Source organism: Sapajus apella, unplaced genomic scaffold (genome assembly GCF_009761245.1).
Source record: "Sapajus apella isolate SASKATOON/1434 unplaced genomic scaffold, GSC_monkey_1.0 scaffold10, whole genome shotgun sequence".
In the NCBI taxonomy this organism is placed as follows: Eukaryota; Metazoa; Chordata; class Mammalia; order Primates; family Cebidae; genus Sapajus; species Sapajus apella.
This window is the reverse complement of record NW_022436950.1, coordinates 20,868,144-20,884,305: the sequence shown is the minus strand read 5'-3', so window position 1 is coordinate 20,884,305 and position 16,162 is coordinate 20,868,144. Positions and strand designations below refer to the sequence as shown.

General features: G+C 44.4%; 1 protein-coding gene across 1 annotated transcript in view; it reads left to right on the top strand.

Annotated features, from left to right (window-relative positions):
* Window positions 1-11,431: 11,431 nt before the first annotated feature.
* Window positions 11,432-16,162, top strand: part of LOC116551773 (sterol 26-hydroxylase, mitochondrial) — a 30,573-nt gene continuing 25,842 nt past the window's right edge. Inside the window, exon 1 of the mRNA XM_032278176.1 lies at window positions 11,432-12,145. Coding sequence (XP_032134067.1) covers window positions 11,891-12,145 — 255 coding nt within the window. The 5' untranslated portion in view covers window positions 11,432-11,890. The remainder of the gene's footprint in view (window positions 12,146-16,162) is intronic.

Below are 16,162 nucleotides of genomic sequence, written 5' to 3'. Positions count from 1 at the left end.
CCTCTGCTCTCCCCTCCCCTCCTCTGCTCTCCCCTCCCCTCCTCTGCCCTCCCCTCCCCTTCCCTCCCCTTTCCTCCCCTCCCCTCCCCTTCCTTTCACTTCCTTTCCTCCCTTTCCCCTTTCCTCTTTCCTTTTCTCCTTTTTTTCTGTTTTTGTTTTTGAGACAGCTTCACTCTTTTGCCCAGGCTGAAGTACAATGATGCAATCTCAGCTTATTGCAACAATACTTTTTTTTTATTGTAATAAAAAATATATAACAAGCTGGGCGTGATGGCTCACACCTGTAATCCCAGCACCTTGGGAGGCCGAGGCAGGTGGATCACTTGAGGCCGGGAGTTCAAGACCAGCCTGGCCAACATGGTGAAACCCTGTCTCTCTAAAAATACAAACATTAGCCAGGCATGGTGGTGCACACCTGTAGTCCCAGGTATTCAGGAGGCTGAGGCACGAGAATTGCTTGAACCCAGGAGGTGGAGGTTGCAGTGAGCTGAGACTGAGCCACTACATTCCAGCCTGGGTGACAGAGTGAGACTCCATCTCAAAAAATAAAGGGGTCAGGTGCAGTGGTTCACGCCTGTAACCCCAGGACTTTGGAAGCCGAGGCAGGAGTTTAAGACCAGCCTGCAAAGATGGTGAAACCCCATCTCTACTAAAAATACAAAAATGAGCCGGGCATGGTGGCAGGAATCCCAGTTACTCCAGAGGCTGAGACAGAGAATTGCTTGAACCCGGGAGGCAGAGGTTGCAGTGAGCCAAGATCATGCCATTGCACTCCAGCCTAGGTGACAGAGTGAGTCAGTGTTGATGAGGATGTTGATGAGGCAGAGCCCTCATGACCTAAATACCTCTTAAAGTTACCACCTCTTAATAGTGTTACAACTTCAACTGAATTTCAACATGAGTTTTGGAGGGAACAAACATTTAAATCATAGCACATGGTAATTCTATATTTAACTTTTTTGAGGATCTGCCAAACTGTTTTCTATACTGGTTGTGCCATTTTGCATTGTTTCTACCAGCAGTGTATGAGGATTGCAAGTTCTTTACATCCTCATCAACACTAAGTATTTTAAGATTTTTTTTTTTTAATTAAGGCCATCTTAATGGATGTGAAATATTATCACATTGTGGTTCTGAATGTATTCATTCCTTTAATGACCAATGGTGTTGAACATTAGTTCATGTACTTAATGACCATTTATATATTCCCTTTGGAAAACTATCTTCAAGTCCTTTGCTTATTTTATTATATTCTATTATTTTTATTGATTTTATTTGTATTTTATTTTTTGAGACAGAGTCTTGCTCTGTCACCCAGGCTGGAGTGCAGTGGCGTGATCTTGGCTCACTGCAACCTCTGCCTCCTGGGTTCAAGTGATTCTCCTTGCCTCAGCTTCCTGAGTAGCTGGAATTACAGGAGTGTACCACCACCCCGGCTAATTTTTTGTATTTTTAGTACAGACGGGGTTTCACCATGTTGATCAGGCTGATCTCCAACTCCTGAACTAGTGTCTTTCCCCCCAACTTGGCCTCTTGAGGTGCTGGGATTATAGGCGTAAGCCACCGTGCCCTGCCCCTTTGCTTATTTTTAAATTGGGTTGTTAGTTTTTTTTTGTTCTGGAGTTGTAATAATTCTTTTTATATTCTGGATATTAATGTCTTATCAAGTATATGATTTGCAAATATTTTTCCAATTCTGTAGGTTGTCTTTTCACTGTCTTGTTAGTGTCAGTGTCATTTGATGCATAAGTTTTTAATTTTTGTGAAGTCCAGTCAATTGATTTTTTGTAATATGACATATGTTGCCTATGCTTTTGGTGTCATATATAAGAAACCAGCCATGCTGATTTTTCTACTTTGTTTTTCTTCTAAGACTTTTATAGGCTTATAAAGTTTGATAGGTTTTAAGGCTTACCTCTTAAATTTAGGTCTTTGGTTTATTTTAAGTTAATTTTTGTATATGGTATAGAATAAGGGTCCAACTTCATTCTTTTGAATGTATATATCTAGTTTTCCTGGCACCATTTGTTGAAGAGACCATTATTTCTCCATTCAGTGGTTTTGACATTCTTGTCAAAAATTGATCATCAATGTGAAGGTGTATTTTTGGACTCTCAATTCTGCTCCATTGGTCTATAGGCCTGTCCTTATTCCAGTTTTATACTGTTTTGTTTATGATAGCTTTGTATTAAGTTTTGAAATCAGGAAGTATGAGCTCTCTGACTTTGTTCGTCTTTTTCAAGATGGTTTTGGCTATTCTTGGTTTACTTAAATTCCATATGAATTTTAGGATTTTTTTTTCATTTCTGCCAAAAAATGTCATTGGGATTTTGAAAGCAATTGCATTGAGTTTAAATATAGCTTTGGGTAACATTGTCATCTTAATATTAAGTCTTCCAAGCCATGAACATGATATGTCTTTCCACTTATTTAGGTTTTCTTTACTTTCTTTCACTGCTGTTTTATAGCTTTCAGTGTACAAGTCTTGTGCTTCCTTCACTTAATTTGTTTCTAAGTATTTCAGTTATTTTGATGCTACTGTAAATGGAACTGTTTTCTTAATTTTCTTTGTGGAGTATTCATGGCTGGTGTATAGAAATGCAACTAATTTTTTGTGTGTGTTGATTTCATATCCTGCAACTTTGCCTTGCAATATTTTTGAGCAATCCCTGCCTCTTTTCTGTTCTGAGGTGGTTGCAAGATAGGCAAAACGGAGGTGGGCAGCTAGCATCAGGCCTTCAGACAGCGCCCAGACAGGTTAGGACAGACAAACAAGTAAGGTCAGCCCTGCTCCCTGCAGAACCAGGAACAAGGAAGGGTTCCACACTGGGAGCACAGGCTGCTTTCTTCAAGACTGACTCCCAGCTGGGAAGGGATAGGACAAGGACGAATGATACTTTGCTACCATTTTGAAGTTGTCTTTTTCTTAATTTTCTTCATTTTCTTCATTGCTGTAAACCTTTGATTGTTTTCCAGAAGTCTGACAATGTTGATTCTGACCACTTCTGTTTTTTTTTTTTTTCTTTCATATGTTTTTGTGGAGGGATAGGCATTTGGAGTTTTCAGTTTTGCCATTTTGCTGATGTCCTCTTTCAAAGAAAACTTTTAATTAAAATATATGTAAAGGGGTAAAAATCATAAGTGTATAGTTTGATGATTTTTAAAAATTTTTATTTTAAGTTTAGGGGCATATGTGCAAGTTTGTTGCCTAGGTACACTAGTGTTATCGTGGGGCTTTGTTGATGAATTTTATGAGGTGTACAAAACCATGAAACTAGCACTCTAGGACAATAAACAGGTATTTTCAGAACCCCAGCACCCCCTCAATCCCCCTTGCTAACCACTACCTCCCCTCAAGAGAAACACTTCTTAACTTCTAGCAGTCTTAGTCTATTTGTGCTGCTGCAACAGAATACCACAGACTAGGTCATCTATAAAGAACAGACATTGAATTTTTTCACTGTTCTGGAGGCTAGGAAATCCAAGATCCAGGCGCCAGCAAGTTTGGTTGTTTGGTGAGGGCTGCATCCTCCAGAGGGGAGGAACGCTGTACGCTCACATTGCAGAAGGCAGAAGGGCAAGACAGAGAAACCCCTCTGTGAAGGCCCTTTATTAGGAAACCTAATACCATTCATGAGGGAGAAGCCCTTGGGGCCTTATCACCTTGTAAAGGCTCCACCTCTTAATACTATCACATTGTCAACACCTCAATTTTGGAGGGGACACATTCAAACCATAGCAAACACTTTTCTGTTTTAAACTTTAAGTAAATGGAAACATACATTATGTAGTCTTTTTATGTCTGGTTTCTTTCACTCAACATTATGCTTCTGAGATTCACCTATGTTGTGTATAGTCATAGTTTATTCATCTAATTCCATTGTATGAATATAACAATTTACTTATTAATTCTACTGTCATAAGTATTTAAGTGTTATTTTATTTTTTGAGACAGAGTCTCCCTCTGCCACCCAGGCTGGAGTGCAATGGAGTGATCTCGGCTCACTGCAACCTCTCCCTCCCAGGTTCAGGCGATTCTCCTGCCTCAACCTTTCAAGTAACTGGGATTACAGGCACACGCCACTGCACCCAGCTAACTTTTATAGTTTTAGTAGAGATGGGGTTTTGCCATGTTGGCCAGGCTGGTCTTGAAGTCCTGACCTCAAGTGATCCACCCGCTTCAGCCTCCCAAAGTTCTGGGATTACAGGCATGAGCCACTGCGCCTGGCCAGTATTTAAGTGATTTTTAGTTAAGGACTATTACAAATAGTACTGCTTATCTTTTATTAGGCATATGTATACAACATGCAGAAAAGTCTAAATAAGGAAATAAAAATCACAACTAATTTACCAGCCTTGTTAATTTTGGTATGTACCTTTCCAGCCAAGTGTGTGCATGTGAAATCAGCTGTTAAAATTGTTTTGTAAGTTGTAGTTGTATCTTCTGATATTTTTCTTCTTCTATTTTTTTTTTTTAAGAGATGGGCTCCGGCTATGTTGCCCAGGCTGGCCTCAAATGATCTTCCCACCTTGGCCTCCCAAAGTCCTGGGATTACAGGAGTGAGCTACCATCAGGCCTGATTTTGTGTTTTCTTTCTTTCTTTTCTTTTTTTTCCAAGACAGAGCCTTGCTCTGTCACCCAAACTGGAGTGCAGTGGTGTGATCTCGGCTTATTGCAAGGTCCGTCTCTTGGGTTCAAGTGATTCTCTTGCCTCAACCTCCCAAATAGTTGGGATTACAGGCATACGCCACCGCAACCGGCTAATTTTTGTATTCTTGGTAGAGATGGGGTTCCACCATGTTGGCCGGGCTGGTCTCCAACTCCTGACCTCTTGATCCACCTGCCTTGGCCTCCCAAACTGTTGGGACTACAGGCGTGAGCCACCACCCCCAACCTATGTTTTCTTAATCAAATATTGTGAGCATTTTCTATTTTTTGGACACAGGGGTCTTGCTCCGTCGCCCAGGCTGGAGTGCCGTGGTGCCATCTCAGTTCACTGCAACCTTTGCATCCCAGGTTCAAGCCATCTTCTCACCTCAGCCTCCTTAGTAGCTGGGGCCACAGGCATGTGTCACCACACCTGGCAATTTTTTGTATTTTTGGTAGAGACAGGGTTTCTCCATGTTGCCCATTATATCATGGTGCCTTTTGTTTCAATGAATTCTTTTACTTCAAGGTAGGGAGCCCTATTCAATTGTTCACAGTATAACAACACCTCCAGACACTCCCTTTTAATTGAGTGTCCCATCTCCTGTAAGGAAGCAGTGGTTAGAATGTTTCATCTCATTGCCTTTAGGGAAAGGGTGCCCAAGCATAGAAAAAAAAAAGCCAAATATTTGCAATGGAAAAGTTGGCATTGAGACATGTGTTGAAATATTTAGAGGAAAATATTTGATTACTGGAGTCAGTTTTCCCTGCTCTGAAGAGTAAAGTGCTTGGGACTTCTAGTTTCTAATTTCTGGATGTGACTCTACTAGCTGCATGACTTGGACAAATTATTTGGGGTGTGCAATTTACTTTTTTTTTTTTTTTTGAGGAGTCTTGCCCTGTTGCCTAGGCTGGAGTGCAATGGCAAGATCTTGGCTCACTGCAAACTCTGCCTCCTGGGTTAAAATGATTCTCCTGCCTCAGTCTCCCAAGTAGCTGGGATTAAAGGCACGCACAACCATGCCCAGCTAATTTTCGTATTTTTAGTAGAGACGGGCTTTCGTCACGTTGACCAGGCTGGTCTCGAACTCCTGATCTTGTGATCCACCTGCCTCGATCTCCCAAAGTGCTGAGATTACAGACATGAGCCACCACGCTTGGCCCTCTGCTTTCTATTCTAAAACATTAAGATAATAATGCTAACTCTTAGAGGTGATGCCGGAATGAAATTAATTAATGTTAGGAAAGTACTCAGAACATGCCTGGCACATTGTAAGCCCTCAGATGTTAGTTCTTCCTCCTTCTCCCCTCTCCTTTTTCTTCTATTCCTCTTGTTTCTTCTTCTTCTAGGCTGATGTATGTCCCTGCAATAGGGGCCTGTGTCCTGAACTTCTCCTCACCTAGTGCCTTTGAGAATCTGAGAAAAGACCTATACCTGCTTCCCGAAAGGAAGCCTCCGAAGTTCCCTCTTGCCCAGTATGAGGACATCTGAGATATCTAGGCAGGTAGGCCTGAGAGTATCTCAGAATTCTCCAGCAGATGCTTCCAGAAGCCTATGAAGAATGTGGAAGTAGGAGAGACAGAGAGAGAGAGAGAGAGAAAGAATGTGCTGGATCCGAAGCCCTATGGTTAGGAATAGAGGTACAGCATGACACCAGGCAGAAACAAAGATGTTTCTGTTAATGGCTGTGCAGCATGGGACAATAGCAACTGTGGACCAGATTGCAACCCTCACAATGGCACAATGCAATCTACCGAAATTACACCCAACCACAAGGAAAAGAAAGGGCCAGTGCAATGCTGCAATTCTGACACTACCTAGAGTTAGTGCAGACTCCGCAGGTTAAGGTCACAGTCTCCAACAAGACTGCTCTCACTTCAGAAGCCAGTTGAACATTTGAGGGTCCCCAGACCACTTATATCTCTGACCAACTGGGTACAAATTTAGGGGTTTCTAAAAACCATCCAGGTTTGACAATACTAAAATGACTCATAGCACTCAGAAAAGCTCTGTACTGTGCTTAGAATTCTGGTTTCATTATAAAGGATACATACAAATCAGGACCAAGAAAGAGACCCGGAGGATGAGGTCTAGGAGAGTCTTGAATGTGGAGCTTCCTTGTCCTCTCTCTGTGGAATCTGGGAACATCACCCTCCCCATGCATCCATGTATTCACCAACCGAGAAGTGCAGCTGAGCTCAGTGTTCAGGTTTTATTGGAATTTCACTTTGTAGGCACAATTGATAGAATCATTGACCACATGTTCCAACCCAATCTTCAGCCTTCTCCCTTTTGCAGGGGTTGAGCTGGTATAACCTGGCTTGAAGCCCCAACCCTCTAATCATGTGATTGGTCTTTCTGCCATGGCCAGCCCTCATTCCCCCGTCCCACCCTGAGACGGAGTCTTGCTCTGTCTCCCAGGCTGGAGTGCAGTGGCACAATCTTGGCTCACTGCAACTTCTGCCTCCCAGGTTCAAGCAGTTCTCCTGCCTCAGCCTCCTGAGTAGCTGGGATTACAGGTGCTCGCCAACATGCCCGGCGAATCTTTTCGTATTTTTAGTAGAGATGGGTTTTCACCATGTTGGCCAGGCTGATCTTGAACTCCTGACCTTGGATCTGCCCACCTTGGCCTCCCAAAGTGCTGCAATTACAGGCAGGAGCCACTGCACCGGGCCAGGCAGCCCTCATTTTGAAACTATCTAGGAGCTCAGCATGAATAACAAAGACACTGCTACCAATCAGGAAATTCCAAAAGTTTAGAAGCTCCATGTCAGGAACCCAAGACAAAGCCCAGACACATCTTTATTTTACAACAGCAGGCATCCTTAAATTTACCAAGAATAACTTTCTGATACAAAATGAAATTTCAGATAAGAATGTATCTGAGGCTGGGTGCAGTGGCTCAAGCCTGTAATCCCAACACTTTGGGAGGCCAAGGCGGGTGGATCACAAGGTCAAGAGATCAAGACCATCCTGGTCAACATGGTGAAACCCTGTCTCTACTAAAAATACAAAAAATTGGCTGGGCATGGTGGCACGTGCCTGTAATCCCAGCTACTCAGGAGGCTGAGGCAGGAGAATTGCCTGAACCCAGGAGGCGGAGGTTGTGGTGAGCCGAGATCGCGCCATTGCACTCCAGCCTGGGTAACAAGAGCGAAACTCCGTCTCAAAAAAAAAAGAATGTATCTGATTCAGAAGGACAGAATGTGTCCTTGAGACCATTTCTGGGGACATTGGCATGGCATCCCTGGTTGAGATAACAGTGAGCTGCCACCCCCAGAGATGCTCAAGTCACCAGGGCTGGAAAGTGCTATTTCCTCTAGGCAGATGCCATTATATAGGTCAGGCCGTGGATTCTACCTTCTTTTTTGTTTTGTTTGTTTTGAGGCAGAGTCGCTCTTGTTGCCCCGGCTGGAGTGCAGTGGCATGATCTCGGCTCACTGCAACCTCCACCTCCTGGGTTCAGGCCATTCTCCTGCCTCAGCCTCCTGAATAGCTGGATTACAGGCATGCGCCACCACGCCCAGCTAATTTTTGTATTTTTGGTAGAGATGGGGTTTCACTATGTTGGTCAGGCTGGTCTTGAACTCCTGATCTCAGGTGATCCACCCGCCTTGGCCTCCCAAAGTGTTGAGATTACAGGCGCCTGTAATCCCAGCTACTTAGGAAGCTTAGGCAGGAGAATCACATGAACCAGGGAGGTGGAGGTTGCAGTGAGCTGAGATCGCGCCATTGCACTCCAGCCTGGACAACAAGAGCGAAACTCAGTCTCGAAATAAGTAAATATATATATACATATATATTATATATGTATACATATATAATATATTATATATATATTAGGTGTGGTGCATGCCTATAATCCCAGCTACACAGGAGGCTGAGGCAGGAGAATCACTTAAACCTGATAGGTGGAGGCTGCAGTGAGCTGAGACTGCTCCGCTGTACTCCAGCCTGGATGACAGAGAGAGTATCAATCGAAAAGAAAAGAAAAGAAAAGAAAAGAAAAGAAAAGATTTGGGTGCTATTTCAAAACTATGGGTAAGCATTGTGTGTGTATGGAAGAAGTGGCCTTGCCACCCCACTCCAGAGGACAATTGTTGACCAGGTATTTTTTGATGGGGTCCCAGATGGTTTAGCAGTGTGCTTATTGAAATTATGTAGTCAGGTAGCATGTTGGTAAATCTTTTGAGCTGGTAGTTTAATTAATCCTGAGTTGTTAATATAAGAACAACAGCAGTGGTTTATTACTGTGCAAACCCCTTTGTTTGGTTAGAAGATAAAGCCTCTTGTGTTTTTGATTATTTGACTGGCTTATGTTTTGGCCCTGTTAGGGCCTCAAACAATGGCTTAGCAATGAGTTTAAATTCTGTGATCCCAATTCTGCAAAATCCTGCTATACTCAGGAAAGTTCTTAGTTGTTTGTTTGCGGAGGTTTTACTTAGAAGTAAGCTTTTGTTTGATGGACAGTGTCCAGTTTCCAGGGTTTAGGATGTAGTACATGTATTTCACTTTTAGTTTAGAAATTTGGGCCTGGGATGGAGAAAACTGATTTTTTTTTTTTTTAAGCAAGTTTAGGGCTTAAATGGCATTTTTATTTGAGTCCTCTTTAGCGAGGCTGTATACAGAGATGTTATTTACATACTAGAGTGTGGCTCTCTTGCTCTAGCTTTCTTAATTTTGTGCCAAGGCATTTTTGAACAAATGAGGTCTATCCCTAAAGCCATGAGGCAGTCTCAGCCCAGTGTACAGTGGGTGATAGTAGTTTCAGGATCAGTCTACTTGAAAGAAAATAAATACTGAGAGTTGAGGTGCAAAGAGACACAAAAGGAAGCATTCTTGGCTGGGCACGGTGGCTCAAGCCTGTAATCCCAGCACTTTGGGAGGCCGAGGCGGGTGGATCACGAGGTCAAGAGATCAAGACCATCCTGGTCAACATGGTGAAACTCCGTCTCTACCAAAAATACAAAAATTAGCTGGGCATGGTGGTGCGTGCCTGTAATCCCAGCTACTCAGGAGGCTGAGGCAGGAGAATTGCCTGAACCCAGGAGGCGGAGGTTGCGGTGAGCCGAGATCGTGCCATTGCACTCCAGCCTGGGTAACATGAGTGAAACTCCGTCTCAAAAACAAAAACAAAAACAAAGCATTCTTATGATCTAACACTGAACTAATTGGTGTTTTCTAGTATTTGGTTAAGTATGATGTAGGGATTTGGCATTATAGGATGTAAGGGAATTATGACCTCATTAATGGCTCCTATGTCTTGAACTAGACTATATATATATATATATATATATATATATATATTTATTTATTTATTTATTTTTTTCTGAGATGGAGTCTTGCTCTGTTACCCAGGCTGGAGTGCATGGCGCGATCTCAGCTCACTGCAATCTCCGCCTCCCAGATTCAGGTGATTCTCCTTCCTCAGCCTCCTGAGTAGCTGGGGTTACAGGAATGTGCCACCACATTTTTAAAGCATGGCCTCCTGTTCTTCCTGTCCAAAAACCAAATGAAAAATATGGTTTAGGCTGGGCGCTGTGGCTCACACCTGTAATCCCAGCAGTTTGGGAGGCCAAGGTGGGTGGATCACCTGTAGTCAGGAGTTTGAGACTAGCCTGGCCAACATGGCAAAACCCCATCTTTACTAAAAATACAAAAATCCCTTTTGGCCAGAACCATCATCTTCCAGTAATTCGCCAAAAGGACAAACACAAAGGGAAAGAGGAGAGGTAAATGATATATGTTCTCTAGGGCTTTTAGAAAACATAGAGCTGTTCCTTGAGTCACATATATGTGAATATATAAGAAAGGTGATATTGTAGACATCAAGGGGATGGGTAGGTACTCTTCAAAAAGGAATGCCCCACAAGGGTTGCCATGGCAAAACTGGAAGAGTCTACAGTGTTCCCCAGCATGCTGTTGGCATTGTTGTAAACAAACAAGTTAAGGGCAATGCTCTTATTTTATTTTATTTTTTTAGAGATGGGGTTTCACAATCTTGGCCAGGCTGAGTCTTGAACTCCTGACCTTGTGATCCACCTGCCTTGGCCTCCCAAAGTGCTGGGATTACAGGCATGAGCCACCTCACCCGGCCAATGGCAATATTCTTGCCAAGAGAATTAATGTGTGTATTGAGCACATTAAGCATTTTAAGAGCCAAGATCGCTTCTTGAAACGCGTGAAGGAAAATGATCAGAAAAAGAAAGAAGCCAAAGAGAAAGGTACCTGGGTTCAACTGAAGCGCCAGCTTGCTCCACCCAGAGAAGCACACTTTGTGAGAACCAATGGGAAGGAGCCTGAGCTGCTGAAACCTATTTCCTATGAATTCATAGCATAATAGGTGTTAAAAACAAAAACAAAAAACCAAAACCTCTGAACTGTTAAAAAAATAGTAATTAAAAAAATAAAAAATAACAAAAATACAAAAATTAGCCGGGCATACTGGCGTGCGCCTGTAAACCCAGCTACTTGGGAGGCTGAGGCAGGAGAATTGCCTGAACCCGGGAGGAGGAGGTTGCAGTGAGCCGAGATCGTGCATCGCGCCACTGCACTCCAACCTGGGCGACAGAGCAAGATTCCGTCTCAAAAAAAAAAAAAAAAAAAATTCTGGCCGTCAGCCACTAAATCTGGTCTCAATCTGCAGTTTGAAACACCCTGCCTTGGGAGGTGCGGCAGGGAGGTGCGGGGGAAAACTGCATTAAAAACAAAATTTAAATCTCTTTGTTCGGCGGCCCCCCTCTAGGGATCAGATGACCGGCCTCGCTCTCTCCGCGGTGACTCCGGGATCAATCCGGACGGTCGTTGGGAGAAGCCGAGGGCAGCTTAGCAGCGGTCGGTTCCATTTCCCCCCAGGACGCGAGAGTCGCCATGGGAACCTGCAGCCGGGCGAGGGCCTGTCCCGGGGCTTCCCGGTTTCTGAAGAATCTCGCAGCACCCCCGCCCAGAGTTCAGACCAAGCGAAAAGTTATTTGAGAGGCCGCGGGGGCGCGGGTGGGGAGTAGGTGGCGGAGGCCTTGGTCGGGACGCTGGGGTGTCTCAGAATCTCCGTGTCCCTCTCTTGCCGCCCCCGCGTCGCTGGGAGGAGTGAGGGCCGCGAGGGAGTGAGCGGGAAGGGCCTGGCTGGCCTTTGCTCGGCCCTCCCCGTCGCCCGGCCTTTGAACCCGCCCTGCGCTGCTGCCCGGGCGGGTCCAGGCACTTCGCACTCGGGACCCAAAACTGCAGCCGCGCGAGCACAACCCATGGCTGCGCTGGGCTGCGCGAGGCTGAGGTGGGCGCTGCGAGGGGCCGGCCGTGGCCTCTGCCCCCATGGGGCCAGAGCCAAGGCCGCGATCCCTGCAGCCCTCCCGGTGGATAAGGCCGCTGAAGCTCCCGGAACCGGACCTGGTGACCGGCGGCGGCTAAGGAGCTTAGAGGAGATTCCACGTCTAGGGCAGCTGCGCTTCTTCTTCCAGCTGTTTGCTCAAGGTTACGCCTTGAAGCTGCACAAGTTACAGGTAACCCGCGGGGGCATCGCGTCCTGGGGATGGGGGTGGGCACCGGAACAGAGAAGCTGGAGGTGAGGAGACATTGGACAAAAAGTGAAGGCTGCAGGAACTCAGCTGGGGACCCACTGAGGCTATGGTCATAAACTGGAAATCTGTAGGGAGAATGTGCAAAGCGCAGACAGAGCCCTTGGGGCTGAGATAAACAGGACGATAAGGGGCGTGAATCAGGAGGGCACCAGCTAAGAGCGGATCTGGATGCTGGACTTGAAGTGAGCAGAGGTTGAGGGAGCTGTCTTGGGAAGAGAGCGGCAGAGGCAAGTGTGTAAGCTGACAGATGTTGCAGAATCACTAGTTCTATGGTGATGTTGGCTACCACAGACTTCTTCCAATGGAAATAACTTCAGGAGGATTATAGAAGCCTCTTGGTTACTTGCAAGGTAAATTTCCCCTTCCCGGAAAACACGATGCTGCTTCTCTGGGCGTGGAAGCAAAACCACAGAAAGTAAGGAAAAGGTACTTTTTGTTATTAAGAAATCAGTCTGAGGCTGGGCGTAGTGGCTCACACCTGTAATCCTAGCACCTGGGATCACTGAATCAGTGGCTGCTGTCTATCCTGCAACCTTCCCTGTTGGTCTCATGTTTGTGAGACTTGGGGATGTGAAAATAAAATAATTCAAAATCTAAGCTGTTGACACTTTAAAATATTTTGAGCCTTAAGGGAATGTGATTATGTAATTACGGGACTCAAGTCACATAAGCAGGCTGCTGTAACCTAAGCAGCTGTAACCTTTGTTTCTCTGATTATAGATTGGTTTTCTTCCTTATCTCTGTTGTTTTGTAAAATGTTAAATGTCTACAGGGGGCCAAGGAAGAGCCCTTCCCTCTTCACTATTGAACTTCATTATAGATTAACTTCCTTTTACCTTTCTCATGCAAAGACTTCATGCCTATCACATTGCTTTAAGAGGAAATGTTGACTATACTCTTTTAAATTGGAAAGGAAATGAAAATGAGACACATGGAAAAGAAAACAAATGATAACTAATTAAATTGTAACTCATAAACAAGCTGTAAAGAAAATGTTATGCTTCCCTCCCTCCCTCCCTCCTTAAAAAAAAAAAAGAAAGAAAATGTTATAATCCTATGAAACTTTGTTTCCTGCCTATATAAGCAAGGACTTAACTTTTAACTTTGGAGCACTGACCCCATTTTTCTGGAGTGTGTGTTTCCCAAATGGCTATTCCCAGCTTTTCACTTGAATAAAATGTTTAAAACTGGATTCTGATTCCTTTGATTATTTCAGGATGACACAGGGCAGGTCACAAAATACTGAGAGATGGTTTTGAAATCACTTCTTGTGGACCCAGATTCTTTAAGCCAGTGGTCCCCAACCTTTTTGGCACCAGTTTTGTGGAAGACAGTTTTTCCACGGAGTGAGGTGTCGGGGATGGTTTTGGGATGATTCAAGTGCATTACATTTATTGTGCACTTTATTTCTATTATTGTTACATTGTAACATATAATGAAATAACTAGACAACTCATAATGTGGAATCAGTGGGAGCCCTGAGCTTATTTTCGTGCAACCAGACTGTTCCATCTGGGGGTGATGGGAGACAGTTACAGATCAGGCATTAGATTTTCATAAGGAGCACACAGCCTATATCCCTCACATGCACAGTTCAAAATAGGGTTTGTGCTGCTATGAGAATCTAATACCAGCACTGATCTGACAGGAGGCAGAGCTCATGTGGTAATGTGAGCGATGGGGAGCAGCTGTAAATACAGATGAAGCTTTGCCTGCCACTTACCTTCTGATGTGAGGCCTGGTTCCTAACAGGTCACTGACTAGTCCTGGTCTGTGGTCCGGGGGTTGAGGACCCCTGCTTTAAGCCAAGAAAACAGACTCCTGTTAACTTCTGCTGCTTGATTTAACCTCTAGAAATGTGAGAGGCCCAGTAAATGCCTCAAGAGTGAAAACTTAGGATTTCTCAGGGGCAGATTTGCTTAGGATTATCTCTAGAGCAGTAACTACCAAAGAAATTCTAGTTGGCTTTAGGAGGAGGAAGAGAAAGCAGGAGAAAGTCAGGATGTATGGCCTTTTAAAGGAGAGTCCAGGGCTGGGATACAGCAGAGCCCCCTGATTTCAGTCCTTGTATCCCAAAGATGTTGGAGCATACGAACCTGGGCTGTTCCATGGGAAATACATTAGCTCTTCCCATTATATGTGGCTAATGTGAGTTAAGAGAGAAAGAAGTGTTATACATCTATAATAGTTTGAGTATTTCAGGTTGACAGGGAGCAGGTCACAAAATACTGAGAGACGGTTTTGAAATCACTTCTTGTTGACCCAGATCTTTTCAGCCAGTGGTCCCCAACCTTTTTGGCAGCAGTCTTGTGGAAGACATTTTTTCCATGGACTGCAGTGGCAGGGATGGTTTTGGGATATGTTTCAGTTACTCACTTTGTATCAGTTAGAATTTGTTGGGTTGCCACTCAAACTGACTTAAACTATAAAGCAGCTTTATTGGCTCATAGAACTGAAAATGCCAATAGTTGAGTGTCCTTCAAGTGTGCTTTGTTCTAGAGATTCAGGAAGTCATCAAAGCTACAGCTTTGGCTGAGTGTGATGGCACATTCCTACAGTGCCCCAGCTACTCAAGAGGCTGAGGCAGAAGGATCCCTTGAGTGCAGGAGTTTGAGACCAGACTGGGAAACATAGCAAGACCCCATCTCTAAATTTAAAAATGACAGCTCTGTTTTTCTGCAGTTCTCTTGGCTCATCTGTCTTGCAGGAGTTGGCTGACTGGCTTGGCATGGGTTAACTGCCTATCCATGAACCCATCATAGTGGCCAGGAGGAGATAGACATACCCTAGTTAGCTTACCTCTGTGCAGGTTCACCCTTAAGCTGGGATTGGGGTCCTTCCTACCCAAATCAGGTGTCTACCACACAAAGGGGAGGATTGGAAGGGGCTTAGGAACAGCCAACCACAATGTCCCTTGCGCCCTCAGTTGTCAAAAACTGCATTAGCACACATAAAAGTAATAAAAATCAGCTTAGGAAGGCATTGTAGCACTTAAGGGAGTGAGGTAGGGATTAGGACATGTAAAAGTCATACTACATAAATGCCAGTGCCTTTCTCTTTCCTAATAAAAATTATGTTGAACACTGGAAAAATGGAATGTACACATATATTACATTTATATCAAATTAATTTCTTTTGAAGATATTGATCCTGAGAATGGTATCTATTCTGTAGCTCTTATTGTGGACTGCCAGGCTTGGTGACCCTCCCTGTGCCCCCCAGTGCGCAGGAGATTAATGATTTAATCCCCCCAACTCCTCCAATGTCCCAAGTACTTATGTGTCATTTTATGTTATCATGTTTCTCTCTCTTTCTTTTTTTGAGACAGGGTCTCACTCTGTCACCAAGACTGGAGTGCAGTGGTGTGGTCATGACTCACTGCAGCCTTGACCTCCTGGGCTCCAGCCATCCTCCCCCTTCAGCCTCCCAAGTAGCTGGGACCACAGGCATGCACCACCATGCCTGCCTAATTTTTGTATTATTGGTAGAGACAGGTTTCGCTACGCCCAGGCTGGTCTCAAACTCCTGAGCTCAAGCAATTCTCCCACTTTGGCCTCCCAAAGTTCTGGGAGTATAGGCATGAACCACTGTGCCTGGCCATTATGTATTATGTTTCTTATCACCATCACTTGTTTATACGACTTAGAAATTGGGCTGTGAAGCTGTGAGGGCTGGGCCTATGTCTTTCCTACCTCTTTCCTCCAAGTGCCAGGCACAGTCTTAGGCACAGAGGAGGTGCTGTGAGTGGTAGTGAGCAGTGGATACATCTAATGGTAAACTTCTTTGTGACGCTCTTCTTCCAGCTCCCTGATCTGTGTTGTTTGACATAGTATAGTGGGAAGAAAAGACCATGAGGGAGGTGGGCAGATTGAAAAAGACTGACCCTTCAGTTCTCAGTGTTTCAGGTTTCAGAAACTAAATATTGTCAACACATTCAGC